The sequence below is a fragment of the Zootoca vivipara genome, chromosome 6 (assembly GCF_963506605.1).
Source record: "Zootoca vivipara chromosome 6, rZooViv1.1, whole genome shotgun sequence".
Taxonomy (NCBI): domain Eukaryota; kingdom Metazoa; phylum Chordata; class Lepidosauria; order Squamata; family Lacertidae; genus Zootoca; species Zootoca vivipara.
In genome coordinates, this window is record NC_083281.1 from 45,959,574 (window position 1) to 45,976,364 (window position 16,791).

Sequence of the window (16,791 nt, forward strand, 5' to 3'; positions counted from 1 at the left end):
TGGCTTCAGAACCTGCCACTCCAAGCACCTAGGTCTCGGATTGACGCCTGGGGATGGCAGTCCCTGGGAACGCAATCTCCTATTGGTCATGGTAGCTGCCAATCCGATTAAAGGGGCCGCTTCAACTCTGAGGTAGCCCGAAGCCTGATTGGTTGGGTACTGTTTCGCAATCGCCTCTCTCCCTCTCTTGCCCCCCCTCCCTCCCCGCGTTTGGAAAGAATCGAGAGAGAGAAAGAGAAAAAGCGAGTCGGGCCTGGCCGGGCTCGCGCCTCCCCCCTCCCCGCGCAACCCCCCGGATCGATACCTGGGTCAGGTACGGCACGAGACTGGGCGGGGCCGGGGAGAACGTTTTCCTTCCCTATGGGGCAGGAGGAAAAGGGGGCATGGAGGGTGGGCAGGCATGGCGGGGAGAAGGAGACGCGAGAGGGCCCCCGCTCCCCCGAGGAAGGTTTCTATCACCCTCCCCCCCACTTGTTGTGGGGATTTATAAACGGGGCGGGAAAGGGTTTGGGGAGGCGTCTATGGGGCAGTTTGGGGGCGGTGCCAAACGCGGATAGAGGGGTAAGAGCTCCCCTCACAAGGAATGTGTTTGTTTGTTTATATGTGTATATTTACTTCACCGATATAGGGCCGACCGCAGAGCAGGGAGTTCTCACGTCCGCTCGCGAAGGCCCAGAAACGTGTGGGGTGGTGCTGGTGGTAGTAATGATGTGGGGTAAAGAGAAGGGGGGGGTTCATGGTGTGGAGGGGGGAGAGTTTCCCATGTTTTTCTGTATGGGGCAGGAGGGGGTGGGGAGCGGGGGCTGGAGGGTAGGCGGTAGGAGCATCTGTGCCCCACAGCCGTGCCGAGAGGCGCGTGGCTTCCCCACGGAGGGGGACCCGCCGGCCGTGCCGAGGAGCGCGTGTCTGGAGCGCGTCTCTCTCTCTCTCTCTCTGAAGTATGATGCAACCTTCGAGCAACTCTGCCTTCGTCCCTGCTGAGATGAGGTCATGTCTTGGCACATGGGAAATCCCCCAGGGGAGGGAGGGAGCGGGGGAGAGAGCGAGAGAGCGCCTGAGTCCACCCTTCTTAGCCTGCCTGAAGGGTCTTTCTTAGGCTGCACCTTCTTTCCAGGCTCTGAGTTGCAAGGCTGCAGGCTTCCCTTAATAACCTGTTTTATTTTTTTTAGAGAAGCTCCCAGGTCATTTGATTCTGAATGCAGCTGCTTTGGGCCGCTCGTTCCTTGCCCCTACTTGTGTTGAGGCGAGCCTTCTTCTTTTTTAAAACCCACAAGAAACAAATCCAGCTCAGGGCGAACTTAACAGAAGAGTGATCACAGGCGTTTCCCACAATTCTCTCTTCTCCACGTTTCAGTTTCCGTACACATTGGCACAAGTCTGAGTTTTGCTGTTCGAAGGTCAGCCTGTGCACCTCCTCTGTGCTCTCAGAACTTTCAGGAAATGGTAATTGTTATGTTGATAGAGAGTTGTTCAACATGTAAGGACACTCAGCATTGAGGCTAGGGCTCCTATCTGTGGTTAGATGAAGGCAAAAGTGAAAGTTAGGGGAAACGTAAAAAAATTAATTAAATTTGACATGTACTGTTGGTTTCAAAACTAGCTGCTTTTTCTGCCAGGGAGTCTGCAGCCAGTGATCTTTGAAATAACTCATATTGCTAAAATTCTATGCCCGACCTAATGCATTGCTAAAATACTGTCCCCAATCTGATATCCTCCAGACATTTTGGATTACGATTTCATTAGCTCCAGCCAGCATGGCAGTGCTAGCTGGGGATGATGGGAGTTGTAATCCAGGACATCTGGGGAGAACAGGCTGGGGAAGTCTGCGCTGTAAAATAAAATCCATGTTGTGTATACAAGTCTTATAGATTCTGAGGGAAGTTGTGACTTCCCCCTGTATATGTCTCAGGTCTTACACTTTTGGAAACCTCTGTGAAATCCCGCAATGTGCTTTTAAATGTATTAAGATCTGCCACTTAGGATACCACATTACTTTGCCTAAGATACTACTATTAAAATGGGGACAATTAGCAGGTAGTGTGAACACATTAAAGGACACATTGTCTTTAAGAGGGATTGCCACTTTTCCTATTCTCACTACCAACCATACCCTCATGATAGAAAAGTTGCTGCTGTGTACAAGTATGTACGGATTTGCAAGTATGGAGCATCTGTGCTTTGGCATAGTTTACATGTAAATAAAGTGCACCCATATGGGTCCACCTCTTTTTGGAATTTCAGTGTCACATTTAAGTGCTTTTTTGTAACTTGAAACTGTAGCCAAATATTTTACCATCCCTTGACTCAAATTTGTTAGAGCTACCAAGGTACTGGGGGGTGGGCAGCGCTAGTTTGTGGGCTGCCAGTCAGTTTTTTCTGGGCTCACCAAGTGGTTACCACTGCAGTTTTATTTGCTACATTTATATCCTGCTTTTACTCCAAGATGCTCAGTGCAGTGTTCATAGTTCTTGGATTGTGTGCAACTAAGTTTTAGGAGTAAATCCATTGAAATATTTAGGCGCCAGGTGAAAATGTTTCTCTCCAGTTTTTTTGGCTGATTAACATTCTGTGGCCTTTTAAATGTGTCTGGGGTGTGTGTTATTGTAGAGGCCTAGAAACTTGATATTTGACTTTCTAGACTTTGTTGAGCATTGAATAGTATTGCTTCCCTCTTTCGTTAGTTACTGGTCCTGTTTCAAGGGCTTAGAGAGCAATATTCAGTTCTCACAAAAAACTGGAGAGCGCTGTTCCAGTGAGGCAGCCATGGTATTAGCCAACTAGGCTTGGTGGGACGGAGCTTTTAGCAACTGGTATAGATGCTAAAGGAGCAAGACCTTTACCTGACTCCCATATCCTTTCTGCCATGTATCCTAATCAATATTATCATTTCTCAAGATTCTCCTGCCAACTAGAGTAGCTGAGTATGACAGGGTATGATACCCCAGGGAAACAGGTCTGGCTATAGAAGTCCTGCTATCTTGGGGAAAACATGTTTTTTTTTGTGGGGAGGCTGACTTGAGATCATCTGCTGCTGTGGAGATTTCTCTTTCTTGCATTTTATTATGTTTTGATCATTTTTAAAAAAATGTATACCCCTCTTTTCTATTACTAGACTTCAGTAAGATTAAAACAAAAGGTGGCAGTAGGCATGGGATGCTCTATGGCAGACCTGAGGCTTAGGACTTCTACTGCACTTGTGTCATTTGCTGGGAATTAGCTCATTTCCTATCTTCAGCATGTACAGTTTATCTCAAGTGCCATATGCTGTTCTTCATCACCCTCACAACATCATCACTGTAGATAACTGCTGCAACCATAGCTATTGAGAGATAGGGTGGATGGTTGGAGTCCTGGCTTTCTGTATATATTTATTTGTATTGATGGTTTTATTGTGTATTTCTGTAATATTTGTTGTTATTGGTAGACTTCTTGGGCCACAACTAGTATCTAGAGCATATTTCCCTCTGTGAAAACTATCTTGATCACTTGCAAACCTTATGTCCAGTGCATAGCCTACACTTTACAGACTTTGTAAAAGAAATAGATGCGTCTGCATTATCTGATGCTCCAGTACACTATTAAGCCTACCATGCTGAGTGGCAAAAGAAGGCTTACTATAACTGCTTGCATACCTTTTGGTGTTAATGTTTATCTTCAATCTGTTCTTATGATATTGATGTAGGACCAGTTATGCTAGTGTGTTTTTCTTGTAGACAATATCAGAAAATTGCTTTATCCTCTTGTGTGGCCATCCCAGGGGGTTTTCTCATTAGAAGATTGTTTAAGACACTCAGCATTTCTCCTTTATCCAGTTTTCCTGATTCTGTCTCTCCCCGCCTCCCTTCTTCCCATCTTTAGCTTCAGTATTTTCTTCTTTAATTTTTCAAACAAAATAACTACCGTAGCAGCTTGGTCAGAAAATTATGCTAAAGTAAACTGTAAATGACACACCATTGAAGTATAAGTTGGATTTTTAAAAACAATGCTGCTGTAACGAGGAACTGAACTTGAAATCTGCTTTGGCTACTTCCTTATAACAAATGCTTGTGCCTGTTTATACCTTTCTAAGAGGCTAACTTGAGCAAGAGGAAAGAAGTGTTGCAACTGTGAGTTAACAAGGTAGCTGGAAACCTGTGCATTTGGATCATGCTCTTGAAGAGCTTTTTCCAGAGTATAAGGTCCAGATCTCCTCACAGCAGCATTCATTTTATAAGAAAGAAATGGCATCTCTTTTTATGTGTCTTCCTCATTACTCTGTTCAGCCTTCAGTTTCCATGGGGACAGGCTGTGGGGAAAACTTCCAGCATAATATGACCACACCTTTTGGGTGCATCCTATTCTTTTCTTTACAATTGCAGCAAGGCTCACTGTTCTATTCTGAAAATACCTTATCTGGCTTTGGGTATTGGGTGATGGCAGTATTGTCTCTTGCTGATGTACAGTGGTACCTCTGGTTAAGAACTTAATTCATTCTGGAGGTTCGTTCTTAACCTGAAACTGTTCTTAACCTGAGGTACCACTTTAGCTAATGAGGCCTCCTGCTGATGCTGTGCAGCCAGAGCACAATTTCTGTTCTCATCCTGAAGCAAAGTTCTTAACCTGAGGTTCTATTTCTGGGTTAGCGGAGTCTGTAACCTGAAGCGTTTGTAACCCGAGGTACCACTGTACTTAAACATCTTGGCTCTGTCATTAAACTTTATACCCAAGAGGTTTCTTCACTTAAGCCGAAGGAAAGAGGCTCTTCTGTTTGTCCATCCTGACAAATTATTTTGGGAATTGGTCACTCCTCGGTTGTGTTTTTTAAGTTGCAGTTCTATGCATGTCTACTCAACAGTAGAGCCTTTGAACTCCTAGGTAGGTGTGTGTAGGATTTCAGTCTTGGTGTTGGTCTGTTAAGCCTTCAAAGGGGTCCATATGCTGTTGGTATCGACCTTCCTATGTTTAAATTGCTTTGGCTAGATTCCCCTGTAGCCAAATTTCTCTAGGTTTCCAATATTTTATCCCTATACTGTATTACAGATTAAAAATATCAAATGTATAACAGAATAATGGGAAAATGTTTGCATGCTATTTCCAGCTTACAATTTCCAGCAGGCCTTTTTGAGATTTAATTACCTGGACAAGTTTTGGATATTTGTGCTGTAGCTGACTGGCTGTTTTTATCTCTCTTGACTTGCTGTAGTTTTTGCTTTTACATTTTATGATTGTATCCTGCTCTGGCATCACACACACACACACACACATATATATATACACACACACACACACGGTTAATTTTATCTCCCAAGGTCTAGGGCCCCTGCTCAAAGCAGTGTATCTGAAAAGAGGAAAACACTTTCTAGGCTTCTGGAAGGGCTGGGCATGTGCTACACTGAGAGATTCCAGACTGGAACCAGTGGAAGTTGTGGGCCTTTTGCAATGGCAACCTCTGTGGGTGACACCCTCCCAAAAAAGTCTTGGCCTGCTACCTCCCTCATTGCATTTAGAAAGCTGGTAAATTTCCTTTTTAATGACACCTTTATGAATTAAGTGTGATATTGAAGCCAATTGTTGTATTTAGTATGTGTTTTATAGAGCTATATTTGGCTAAGAAGCAAAGAGTGAATGTAAGAAGGGTGTTTGGCAGCCCAGGATGCAAATCATTCATTCTATGTATTAGAGAGGAATACCGGTAATTAGGAAAAGCAGTATTTGGATGAGATACTAAACTTTAGGAAGGAATTTCTGACAGGAAGAGCTGCTTGACAGTGGAAAAGATTCCCTTGGACGGTAGTGGACTGTCCTTCCTTGGAGGTTTTTAAGCATTGGTTGGATGGCCATATGTCATGTTAAGTTGTGATTCTTGCATTGCAGGGGGTTGGACCAGATTATTCTTGGGGTCCTTTGCAATTCTACAATTCCATGAATCTATATATTTAGGGATGCAATTCCTCACTTACTTCCTGTTATGAAAGTGCACATTTCAGTATGGTAAAGGTAAAGGGTAAAGGGACACCTGACCATTAGGTCCAGTCATGACCGACTCTGGAGTTGCGGCGCTCATCTCGCGTTATTGGCCGAGGGAGCCGGCGTACAGCTTCCAGGTCATGTGGCCAGCATAATTAAAGGTTCAAGCATTAAACATACATAAAATTCAAACATTAGGCAGAATTTTGAAAATAAAAAGTTCATTGTTGGCTTATCTGCACTTGTGAAGGTTAATCACATATGCAGCTGCCCCTACATTGCTTGGAATATAAATTTGTGCACTTTAAGCTTGCATTATGCACAGGCTTCGCGACTTTCACTTGCCACTGAGGGCATGCTCTTGCCCTCTGGTGAGTGTCATGAGCCCTGGACGTCTGCCCAAACCTGGACTAGCAGAATGGCGGTGAGAATCCACACATTAGTGTGGGAATAGTCCATGGTTGGGAGGAGGATGGGGGCCTACTTGGCTATTACATTGCCAAAGCATTATGAATTCCTTAGCAGCATAGCACTGAACAAGACGAGCCCCTGCTATCCTTTTATAATAGCCCCTGGGAAGTGGTGGTCCAGGAGCTGCACTAGGTTTATATGGAGACATTATGGAGATAGAAAAGAAAAGCCTCTGTACTCACTTACAAGTGAGTAAATATACTTGTTTGCATGACTCCTGTATTCATTTCAACCTGGAAAGATTTGTGCAAAGTGTGTCTAAAAGTACAGCAAATGTAGAACAAATGTTAGACAGTAAGACCAGTTGCCAAGACAGGGTTGTGAAATTGGAAGCATTTAAGACCTGGCTAGACATTTGTCCACTAGGGATGTCTTTATGATAGCTCAATACATCCAGGCATGTTGCCGGGAGGTTGCCTAAGGGTGAGGCAATAAGGCAAGTCAAATAGCCGTAAAGGCCCTTAGCAAAAGGCATAGAAATAAAAACTGCATTTATTCCAGAGTCCAGACCTGTTTTGACAACTGTAATTCTGAAACTAAACTACCAGTCCATAGGAACACAATATTCATTGGGTGCGGGTGCATATACATACATCTTCATGCCTGTCAAGAACACCAATGTGTGCCCTTAAAGCAGAATACAGTAATTCAAATGCACATTTGCTAATATCCAAAGACTTCAAGACTGTCTTGAAACATAATCTTCTGCATATCTATTCAGAAGTAAGGTCCATTGAGTAAAATAGTTTTCTCATTCAAGTGTTTGATGGATTGCACATCATTTTTTGCTTTTTCTGCTAAATTAGTTACTAGATGGTCATCTAATTGTCTGTGTATGTGTGCTGACACATACATATATAGATGAATATGAATAGTCACAGTGATCTGTTAAATTAAGAATTCTAAAGTATTGGAAAAGGAGAGATGATGATGCCCAACAGGGCTGTGCAAAACAATATTTGTTGCAATATCTGAAAAGTGAGTACAGAACCCTAGTCTCGAAATACATTGGGAACAAAGAATATAGTATCCCTGTACTGCTGTGATCTTTTGTAGGCTGTGGTATCGGGCACTCCTTCCCTCAGTAGTGCAACTTTTGCTGCTGAGTACACAGCACACGTAGATCTGGCTTACCAAACACAATGCATTCCTGGAAATCGTTAGTTAGGTGAGTGTTTGCATTAAGAAGTCCACAATTTCCATTATTTCTTATGGAAATATTTCTAATGTGGGATTGGTCTGATATCTTTTCACTCCCTCTTTCCATGGTTTCTTTCTGAAATGGCTACAGCCAACCAGCAAAAGAAAAAGGTAAAAACAAAACAACCCCTGATCTTTCCTATTTCTCCTGCTCTCTGATTTGTCTTGTCTTGCTCCCCCTCCCTCCCTCTATCGTTTTTGCCTGAAAATGACTGCTGCTGACCAGCAAAGCAGAAATAAACAAGAAAGTGGGCTGTTTGGATATGTGAATCTGCAAAATGAATAGCAAAGTTTGGGTGTAATTCTTTATGTGTGGATAAGTGAATTTTCAGATAGCAAGCATGCAGATAGTGGGACCTACTCGTACAATATTCCTGTACAAGGTACAGAAGATGGCTACTTTTTTACTATTTGATTCCCTGTTGTTGTTGTTTTAAATAAATCAGGGAGACTTAAGTTTTCAAATAATTTTAAAAACTTAAAATAGTAGAACACTTGCTGTGCTGGAAGGTTGTTATCATCCTGGACTGTGTTCTGTTTTTAAAAGGCTGCATGACTATTTGACACCTTTGTGTGGCATAGTGCAGGACTGCTCAGACTGAAGAATTTTAAAAATACAACACACCATCATTGCCTGCCACACTTGCACAACCACATTCCCTAGAAGAGTTGTCTGGCTGGATCAGGCTGCAAGTCCATCTAGTTCAGCATCTTGATTCTGGGAAGCAGGACAGTAGCCCTTCTGCATTCTTACCCCCTAGCAATTAGTATTCAAAAACACAGTGCCTTTGAAGCAGCTGGTCTAGTAGCCATTGATAGGCTTGGCCTCTGTTTCATTTGTCAGATCTCCTTTTAAAGCCATCTAAGCTAGTCGCCAAAGTAATGTGGCTGGCAGTTTTGCCTGTGATGCCAGAATTTTTTATAACACTGGTCTACAGGATGTACATTGGAATTCACAACTGGACTACAGTTCAAACAGTGGCATGTATTTGATAAACATTACAGTCATACCTCGGTTTAAGTACGCCTCGGTTTGAGTATTTTCAGTTTAAGTACTCCGCGGACCCGTCTGGAATGGATTAATCCACTTTCCATTACTTTCAATAGGAAAGTTCACTTCAGGTTAAGTACGCTTCAGGTTAAGTACAGACTTTTGGAACCAATTGTGTTTGTAAACCGAGGTACCACTGTAAAGTGCTTGAGCTACTGCATGTTGAACTTGGGTCACAAGTCTAACATAAAGTTGAAGATTTTGGGTAGAGGGTGTAGCCTGTGCAACTTTCCTACACAAGAAACAGGGCTGTTCAGGACCCACTTCAGAAAACTCATTATTTTTTTATCAGAATAACCCCCCAATTTGCTTCATTTAAGGTGAAATTTGATGATAACCTAGGGATATGTGATGCCACCCTGGAACCCTGTGATTTTTGTAAAATAAATAAATCAAGATCAAGGTGTTGAGGTTGGCCCATGGTTGGTGATTGGCATACTAGAGTTGGGAAAGGATGCAACTTAATTGCATGAAGAATCCCCTATGTGTTTTTTCTATGCAGTCTTCTAATGCAGATGACAAAAGACAATTCTATGGGTGTGCCATTGGAGACTTTCCAACATTTTCTTTTTCATTCTAGGTTTAACTTGTGATTGATCCACGTGAAGATTTAAGAAACATCCTGGCAATCTAGAACACCTTACTTTCTCTAATAAATCATACTGTGGGTTTAAAGAAGAGCCTGTCCAAATGAGCAAGACATCACAGCAGAACACAACTGCAGAAACCAACGGAGTAAGTGTCATCTACACCCAAGCACAAGCGAGTGGGTTGCAACAGGTTCCTCAGTTGGTGCCTATTAGTCCTGGAGGTGGAGGCAAAGCTACACCTCCCAGTAAGCAGGGCAAGAAGAATTCCACAATTGATAGAAACAGTGATGAGTACCGCCAGCGCAGGGAGCGCAATAACATGGCGGTGAAAAAGAGTCGTTTGAAAAGCAAGCAGAAGGCCCAGGATACTCTGCAGAGGGTCAACCAGCTCAAAGAGGAGAATGAACGCTTGGAGGCTAAAATCAAGCTCCTGACAAAGGAACTGAGTGTACTCAAAGACTTGTTTCTTGAACACGCTCACAACTTCACAGACAGTGTGCAACCTCTTGGCACAGAAAGCACTGCCACAAATTCAGATGGCTCTGGACAATAGGTGCCCTTTCTCAGCTCATGGGCAGAACAGTTTGGACACAGCCCTCCCTACACAAGTCAGGTGCAGCAGCAGAGAAACTTCTCTAAACTTTGTAACATCTGTCATTTTGTGGCTTCTTCTGTTTTTCTAAATAGTAGGCTTAACACTGAAAGGTTGATTCAAGTAAACTGCAAACTGTTTATTACTAAGTATTTGTTTTTCATTAAGTGTTAATGTATTTTCTGCTCTGGCATTTTTGACTAATTGAAATCATAAAAATGAACAAACACCTAAAAAATTTACATCAGTAAAAATAGGGCTGCAGTACTTGAGCAACTATAAATGATTAGTTGTTTAATGTATTCTGAGTGGTTTAAATTGTGCTGATTAATTGGGCTGCAGTTCTTAAATGTTTTTAGTAAAACAACTTTCAGAAATCTTGTTTGAAATGGCAGGGGACACCTAAGAGTCATCCCTTCTCCTGCACCCCACTTTTGCAGGAAGGAAGCCTCTTTCTGAGGTGGTGCCTGCTACACCCCTTAACAGTCATAATCTAAAGTATGGACAATCTAAAGAGTGTTGATATGCAGAATCATGCAGATTTACAACTGTTGTGATTTGTGATTAAATCAACACAGGGTTTTTTCCAGCAGGGTCACTGAAACAAATACACGGTGTCGAGATTGACTATTTTAAAATGATTGGTGCAAAAGCTGGTTTAAAGCATATTTATTTCTTCATTGCTTATTTTTTGTAGTGTGAGGTTCACTGAAGCAACCTGTTTTTGATTGTCAGGGTGGGATGGTCCAAACATGTAGCATAAAACCTTGCTGGATACAGCTCCCATAGTCTTATGGGTTATGTTCAGTAACAGTGCCTCAGAAACAGTAAGGCTTGCTAAGGCTCAGATGACGACCACATTTTGTAGGCTTGTCAGCCATTATTAGTCTATGGTCTGAATGCAGGTCCAAGCCTCTCCCTAACATTGCCACCAACAGTGGGAGTGAATTAGCATTGCCTAGCTGCAAGCTGATCACCATTTTAATTGCCTACAATGCCCTGACACTGTCAGCCTTTCTGGCATTGTGAGAAATCTTGTCCCTCCATATAAGTCTTTGGCTGAGAGGACCAGAGCAGTTGTCAGCATTGATGAGGCCAAAGTACCTGAAAGTGCCAGTGGGCTTGAAGAGTTCTAATGTCAGCCCTAGGAGTGGGTTTCAAGATCACTCTCTTCAGTTCCCATCACTGTGTGTAGAAGGGAATGACTTCACAGGGAAATGGTGTATATTTAAATATGGATTGCCCTGACTGAGGTTAGCAGCTGTTTACAGTGTAGGAGCATGGGGCCTGACAAGTAGTGTTGTGGCTTGCAGCCCCTTTTGTGACAAATAACAATGAATGGTAAGTGCAGGAGAGTGGTTTGTGATAAAGAGTTACACAGAATGAGGGCCATTCAAAAACTAAAGGAGATGGGCATTTCAAACCACCTGACCTGCTTCATCCAGGGACTTCTATATCCTAATACTAGAACTGCACTGCTGTCAAGATGCAAGGGAGCTTCATACTAATTAACTGGGGCTGAAAGAAACATGAAGCACTGGCCTTTGATACAAGGTTAGTTGACCTGGCTGTTCACTGCCCTGTGACCCAAATTAGTTGGTTATTCTGCAGCCAGAACTTTTTCAAAAAACAAGCCTTGTAACAGGGTCCACAAAATTAATTCCTTGCTTATTGGCATTCCTTTGAGGGTGGGTGGGTGGAGAACCTTAGTTTTTTATATATACTTTTCCAGTGCTGGTGATAAGCTCCCTTATTTTATCTTTGTGGTGTATAGGAAACTTAACACATTAAAAAGAGCAGGGAAGTTGATATAACCTTTAATTTATTTTCCCTCAACTATTTTCATTCATAGTACGTTTGCATATTGGATTAGCAAAAAATACTTTTATACCTCCCCTTCCTTTGCAGTCATTGTGTTGTACATGTATTTAGAAAGACTGAGTCAAGAACTCAGTGATGATAGACAAGAATAATTAAAAAAAACTTGACAAAATCATGCTCGTGTGCACTTGTGGAAATGTCTCTTGAAAGGTCTAGTCATAGAAGGCCAAGTAAAGTATCTGGTGGGGAAGATTCAGTGCTTGATGGAGCGAGGTTAGCAGGTTACTTTCTTGGTCATACTAGAAATCTTGTTCAGTACACATGAACCGCTACTTAAAAGATCAAAAGCTTGGGGAAACAGTATCTGTCTAGAAGCAAACAGAGCAGGTCCATGCCTCATCTTTTTCTTCACATACATGTGACATTGTAACATAGAAAGGAGCTCTCACTTTGGAAGTCAGTACAGTGGTACCTCTACTTACGAATTTAATGCGTTCCAAACACACATTTGTAAGTCGAAAAAATTTGTAAGTCGAATCCCATAGGAATGCATTGGGAGAAAAAATTCGTAAGTCGAAGCAACCCTATCTAAAAATTCGTAAGTAGAAAAAATCCTATCTAAACCGCATCCAAGATGGCGGACGGAGCTCCATTTGTAAGTAGAAAAATTTGTAAGTAGAGTTATTTGTAAGTAGAGGTACCACTGTGTAGTGCAAATGGACAGAATGCTGCATGTGTACATGGGTTGGATTCCTGTTTGGAAGCTGATTGGGTGGCTGCGAGCAAGTTGTTGCTTAGCTTATTACTAAGGGTTGTGCCACACTCCACTCGCCATCCCTCCTCCCATTCCCCTCACACTAACCCCACCCTAGAGATTCCCCTTCCCAGCCCATACAACTACTAAACATGCTTTTCACCTTCCACCAAATTTTCTGATGCCCCTTGTCTTCTGTAGCCTTGCTTTGTACCCTGTTTTCACCTTGACTCCAAGTTTCCTTCCTCTCCTTTTGTTAACTCCCCCATACACAGAAGCTATCACCAAAAAGCCTTTCCTAACACCCCTCCAGCTGTACTCTAACCTTGCTTTAATCTACCACTTCCCCTACACACTTCTCTGCCATTAAAAAAAACCACCACTTTCCCCCTCTGTTTTTACTCCATCCCTGCTTTATTCAAATTTCTGTGTAAAAATTGTAATTTTAAACTACAATTTTCCTTTGCTGTCCTGCAACCTGTCTTCTCTTTCCTCTCCTCCCTTCATGCAAATCCAGGATTGTAATGGGGCACTACATATCCTCCAATAGGGGATGCATATTGATGGCTTTACATTTTTATGTACATTTTTATGTACAGTTACAGACTCCGCTAACCCAGAAATATTACCTCAGGTTAAGAACTTTGCTTCAGGATGAGAACAGAAATTGTGCTCCGGCGGCGTGGTGGCAGCAGGAGGCCCCATTAGATAAAGTGGTGTTTCAGGTTAAGAACAGTTTCAGGTTAAGAATGGACCTCTGGAATGAATTCAGTTCTTAACCAGAGGTACCACTATATATGGGAAGATAAATTATCTTAAGCATTATGTTTCAGGAGACATATACATATAACCATATTCTGAATCAAATACATGTTTATGAAATAAAATGCTGCAATAAAAAGAACACCTGTGATTAAATAACATTACAACTGAGTGAAGGAGTAATTCCTATAAACCAAAGTGTTGACAGGGTGCTAAACTCTCCCTCTCTAATGCTTGGGCTGATGGAACAGAATGATGTATGTTCATGCTGAACTGTGAAATCAGGCTAGCTAGAGGCTGCACTCATGACTTCATGTACCTGGGAGTAAGCCTCATTAAATTCAGCAGGACTTAACTTCTGAGTACAGTACATATGGTGAGACTTGCTGCCATGGATGGCTTGCAATGGGTTAGCAGCCACTTCATTAACTTTATCTTTAAGCTGTGACATGACTCTGCTTTTGCTACTAAAGTCCAGCAGGGAATTAATTTAACTTTGAAAGGGAACACACTGGGAAGGTAATGGATGTGTAAACGTCTGTTGATGGCAGAGATATGTATGTCTGTTGTGCACCATGAAATACTGTATATTTCTGCATCAGTGGAGGAAAGGCTGAAGAAACTTGTGCAAAATGAACCAACTGCAGCAGAACAAAAAAATGAGGCGTGTTCCAACATCCCTGACTGATGTCCTGCTCTTTTTCTCTTGTAGGATGATGGGTGGGAGAGCAATTTGGCAGATAAAGTGGTTTTCTACCTGCAATTCCCTGTTGGCTAAGGAGAGGAAAAGATGTGTTTTTTGGAGGTGGATATTGGTGCCAATAACTTGGAGATGACCTCTGCTTAAGTCTTGCTTCCTGCTAACCATGAAGGGCTAGCCTTTTGGGGGGGTGAGAGGAAGTCCCTTTCCCATTGGCATAATTTCCCGAATTACCAGAGGAAGTGTTCCCCAAAATTTAAAGACTGACCCACCTTGGACCCTCCAAAGAAGAGGTCTACAGAGATTGCTGTCAATAGGTCTATATTTGCTTCAGTGTTAGGGGACCACAGATTAACTTGCCCCAGAACAGTAAATATTGATTGATAACTAAAAAACAAAAACAGTTTGCAGCCCAGCCTTCCACAATACTGGAAAGAGAATTCCAGAGAAAGAAATGGAAGTAGTGGTTTTAAGGCAAAGTTTTTATTTCTGCATTTATTAGCCCAATAGTACATAACGCGAGATGAGCGCCGCAACCCTAGAGTCGGTCACGATTGGACCCAATGGCCAGGGGTCCCTTTACCTTTTTACATTATATTAGGCCAATATAATCTGCCGTAAATCAGAAGAGAAATTTGTCATCTGTTTAAAAATTAGCTTTAAAATTACAAAGTCTCCCAAATGGGGGATATGTCCATACTGTAATTCAAAAAGATCCTTTGAATCAGTAGGGTTGGACTGCTTGCAGAGAAGCAATAAATGGTTAGGGCTAAGGCTATGATCAGCTTAAGGCATTGTCGCTTACAATATTTTTTCATCTGGCATGTGATGAAGGATTTCCCCCTTTGCCATAAAGTGGCTGCTTTACCCCACTGGAGCACCTGCAAAACTGGACACATTTCCTTAGATGCTGCAGTGCCAGCAAGAGGGGAACCAATATCCTAGCGGTTACACGGAGATAGAAGCAAAGGATTTGGTGACCCCTTGAGCTTCAGCCATAAATGATTCAATCTCCTCCACAGTCCGGGGGACGCAGGTCAGCAGCTCCATCCCATTAGCTGTCACGGCAATGTCATCCTCAATTCGTACCTGGGGAAAACAAGCATCTGGTTGAGCACTCAGAAAGAAGAGAGCAATGGCCTGGCTTGCATGAGGCCCACCCAGTTGAAGAGGATGACTTTGGGAGCTCAAAACTAACTACAGAGCTATAGATCCCCCCTTCCCTTCCTAAGCCACCATAAAATGCATGTAACAATCTGGATACGCTTTTCTTTCCAGGGTAAGAGCCCACACTGAGGAACTGGGGCCTATGCCCCCTACTCGGGTAGTCCAGTACTGTTGATCATCTGGGGAGGGAGAGCTGTATTCAGTTCCCCCAGCTGCCACAATGAAATCAATTGGATATGTGAGCTCGCAGTCCTTTGCTCCCTCTCACTTGCGCACCTGGTTCTTCCAAATGGGTCATGGCACAAGCATTTTGTGCCTCTCACCTACATCAGCCAGGAAGGAAAGGGGTGTGGCAGAATGGCTTATCTAATGTGCCGGCATGGAGGTGCAACGCTGAACCAAAACCCCTGAGAGCCGAATGAGGGAAGACTTGCTGCGGCTCAGGCAAAACCTACGCAGGACAGAGAACCCCGCCCACCTTGCCTCCATAAACTGCTCAACACGGGCACATCCTCCTCACACCATCCAGCACACTCCCTCTTTGCAGACCATTACTCAAGAATCCTGATCTTCATCTTGCTCTGCTTCACTGCAGATTCGTGAAGCTCTGTTCACCAATTTAATGCTCTCTCTCTCTCTCTTTAAAAAAAAAAAAGAACCATGACAGCGGATGCTTACAGCTGATAGTGTTACCAAGAACTTTGAAACCTTTCCCATTTTCACTGGGTGCGCATGAAAAGGCCGGACCATTTTCTGTTCTGCTCTAATCTTCTCTGCCAGTTAAATATGCAGACTCAAGTCATTATCCCTTATCTTATCAGAAAGAAAGGTAAGTCTCCAAGCTGCAATAAAAGCAATTTTAGCTAGGTGTCAAATCCAAAGGAACACAAACCCCCGTGACTCCCACCATACAAGCGCTTTAATTGTTTCTGACCTCTGGGCATTTTAATCTAAAAATAATGCTAGTTTAACATTTGTCCTTCTGCTTGCAAAATAGTCCATTTGTTCAAACAGAGCGAGTCATCGAGCCCTATTAAAGCGTTCAAAGAGGTATTTGCCAGATTATCTTCTTTATTTGACATTAATTTAAGTGTATTACAGAACTGAATTAAATAAACTTTCCAGAATTCACACCCAGGAGGGTGACAGCTGTCTGGTTCCACCAGCAAACCCTCTACGTTTCCTGCTCAAAACCTTCCTGAGAGATATTCATTGCCCCAAAGAGAAGGCAATTTCTCAAGGCTTGCTTCTTCTGAAATCACAGTGGCAACAGGCAAGCCACAAAAGTAACCATATTTAATGCGGCTGTTTCAGCTGATGTAAACTGCTAGGTCCCATGGAAGACACAAAACTTGGGGTTGACTGCAATCCTCTTAGACAACAAGCACTGTGGACAGATTTGCACCTGTGAAAAATGTCTCACACCTGCAAAATTGCACAAATGCAGTTTCAAAATTGTAGAAATTTACATAGAAGCAAGAGTTGGTGGGGCTGACTTTTTTTTTATAAAAAAAAATAAACTCTTTTAGCTGCAATTTATTGCAAGCATTTTAACACAAATGAATCCCCCAGAAAACTATAAAGGCACAGGTCACAGGCCCTGTCATGGGTTATATTGTATCTTGCCTCTTATTTTTAAGGCACATCCCTCAAACAACTCCTGGCTGCCTCTGCTCACGAGCCCAATGACCTAAGCAGCCTCAGGGAGAAGCCAGAGATTACAGTACAATCGCATCT

General features: G+C 42.8%; 2 protein-coding genes across 4 annotated transcripts in view; one reads left to right on the forward strand and one right to left on the reverse strand.

Moving 5' to 3' along the window:
* The first annotated feature begins 201 nt into the window (after positions 1-201).
* CEBPG (CCAAT enhancer binding protein gamma) lies at positions 202-9,999 on the forward strand. Of its 3 annotated transcripts, none has more exons than XM_035120420.2 (2): positions 202-313; positions 9,249-9,999. In XM_035120420.2, exon 2 carries the CDS (start codon positions 9,359-9,361, stop codon positions 9,809-9,811), a length of 453 nt encoding a protein of 150 aa, XP_034976311.1. In that variant the 5' UTR covers positions 202-313; positions 9,249-9,358; the 3' UTR covers positions 9,812-9,999. The 3 variants fall into 3 exon arrangements, with proteins under 3 accessions (XP_034976311.1, XP_034976314.1, XP_034976313.1); XM_035120423.2 differs by lacking the exon at positions 202-313 and adding an exon at positions 418-448; XM_035120422.2 differs by lacking the exon at positions 202-313 and adding an exon at positions 803-1,443.
* A 4,355-nt stretch (positions 10,000-14,354) lies between these two features.
* PEPD (peptidase D) overlaps positions 14,355-16,791 on the reverse strand; it is a 130,187-nt gene continuing 127,750 nt past the window's right edge. Inside the window, exon 15 of the mRNA XM_035120425.2 lies at positions 14,355-14,976. Coding sequence (XP_034976316.1) covers positions 14,836-14,976 — 141 coding nt within the window. The 3' untranslated portion in view covers positions 14,355-14,835. The remainder of the gene's footprint in view (positions 14,977-16,791) is intronic.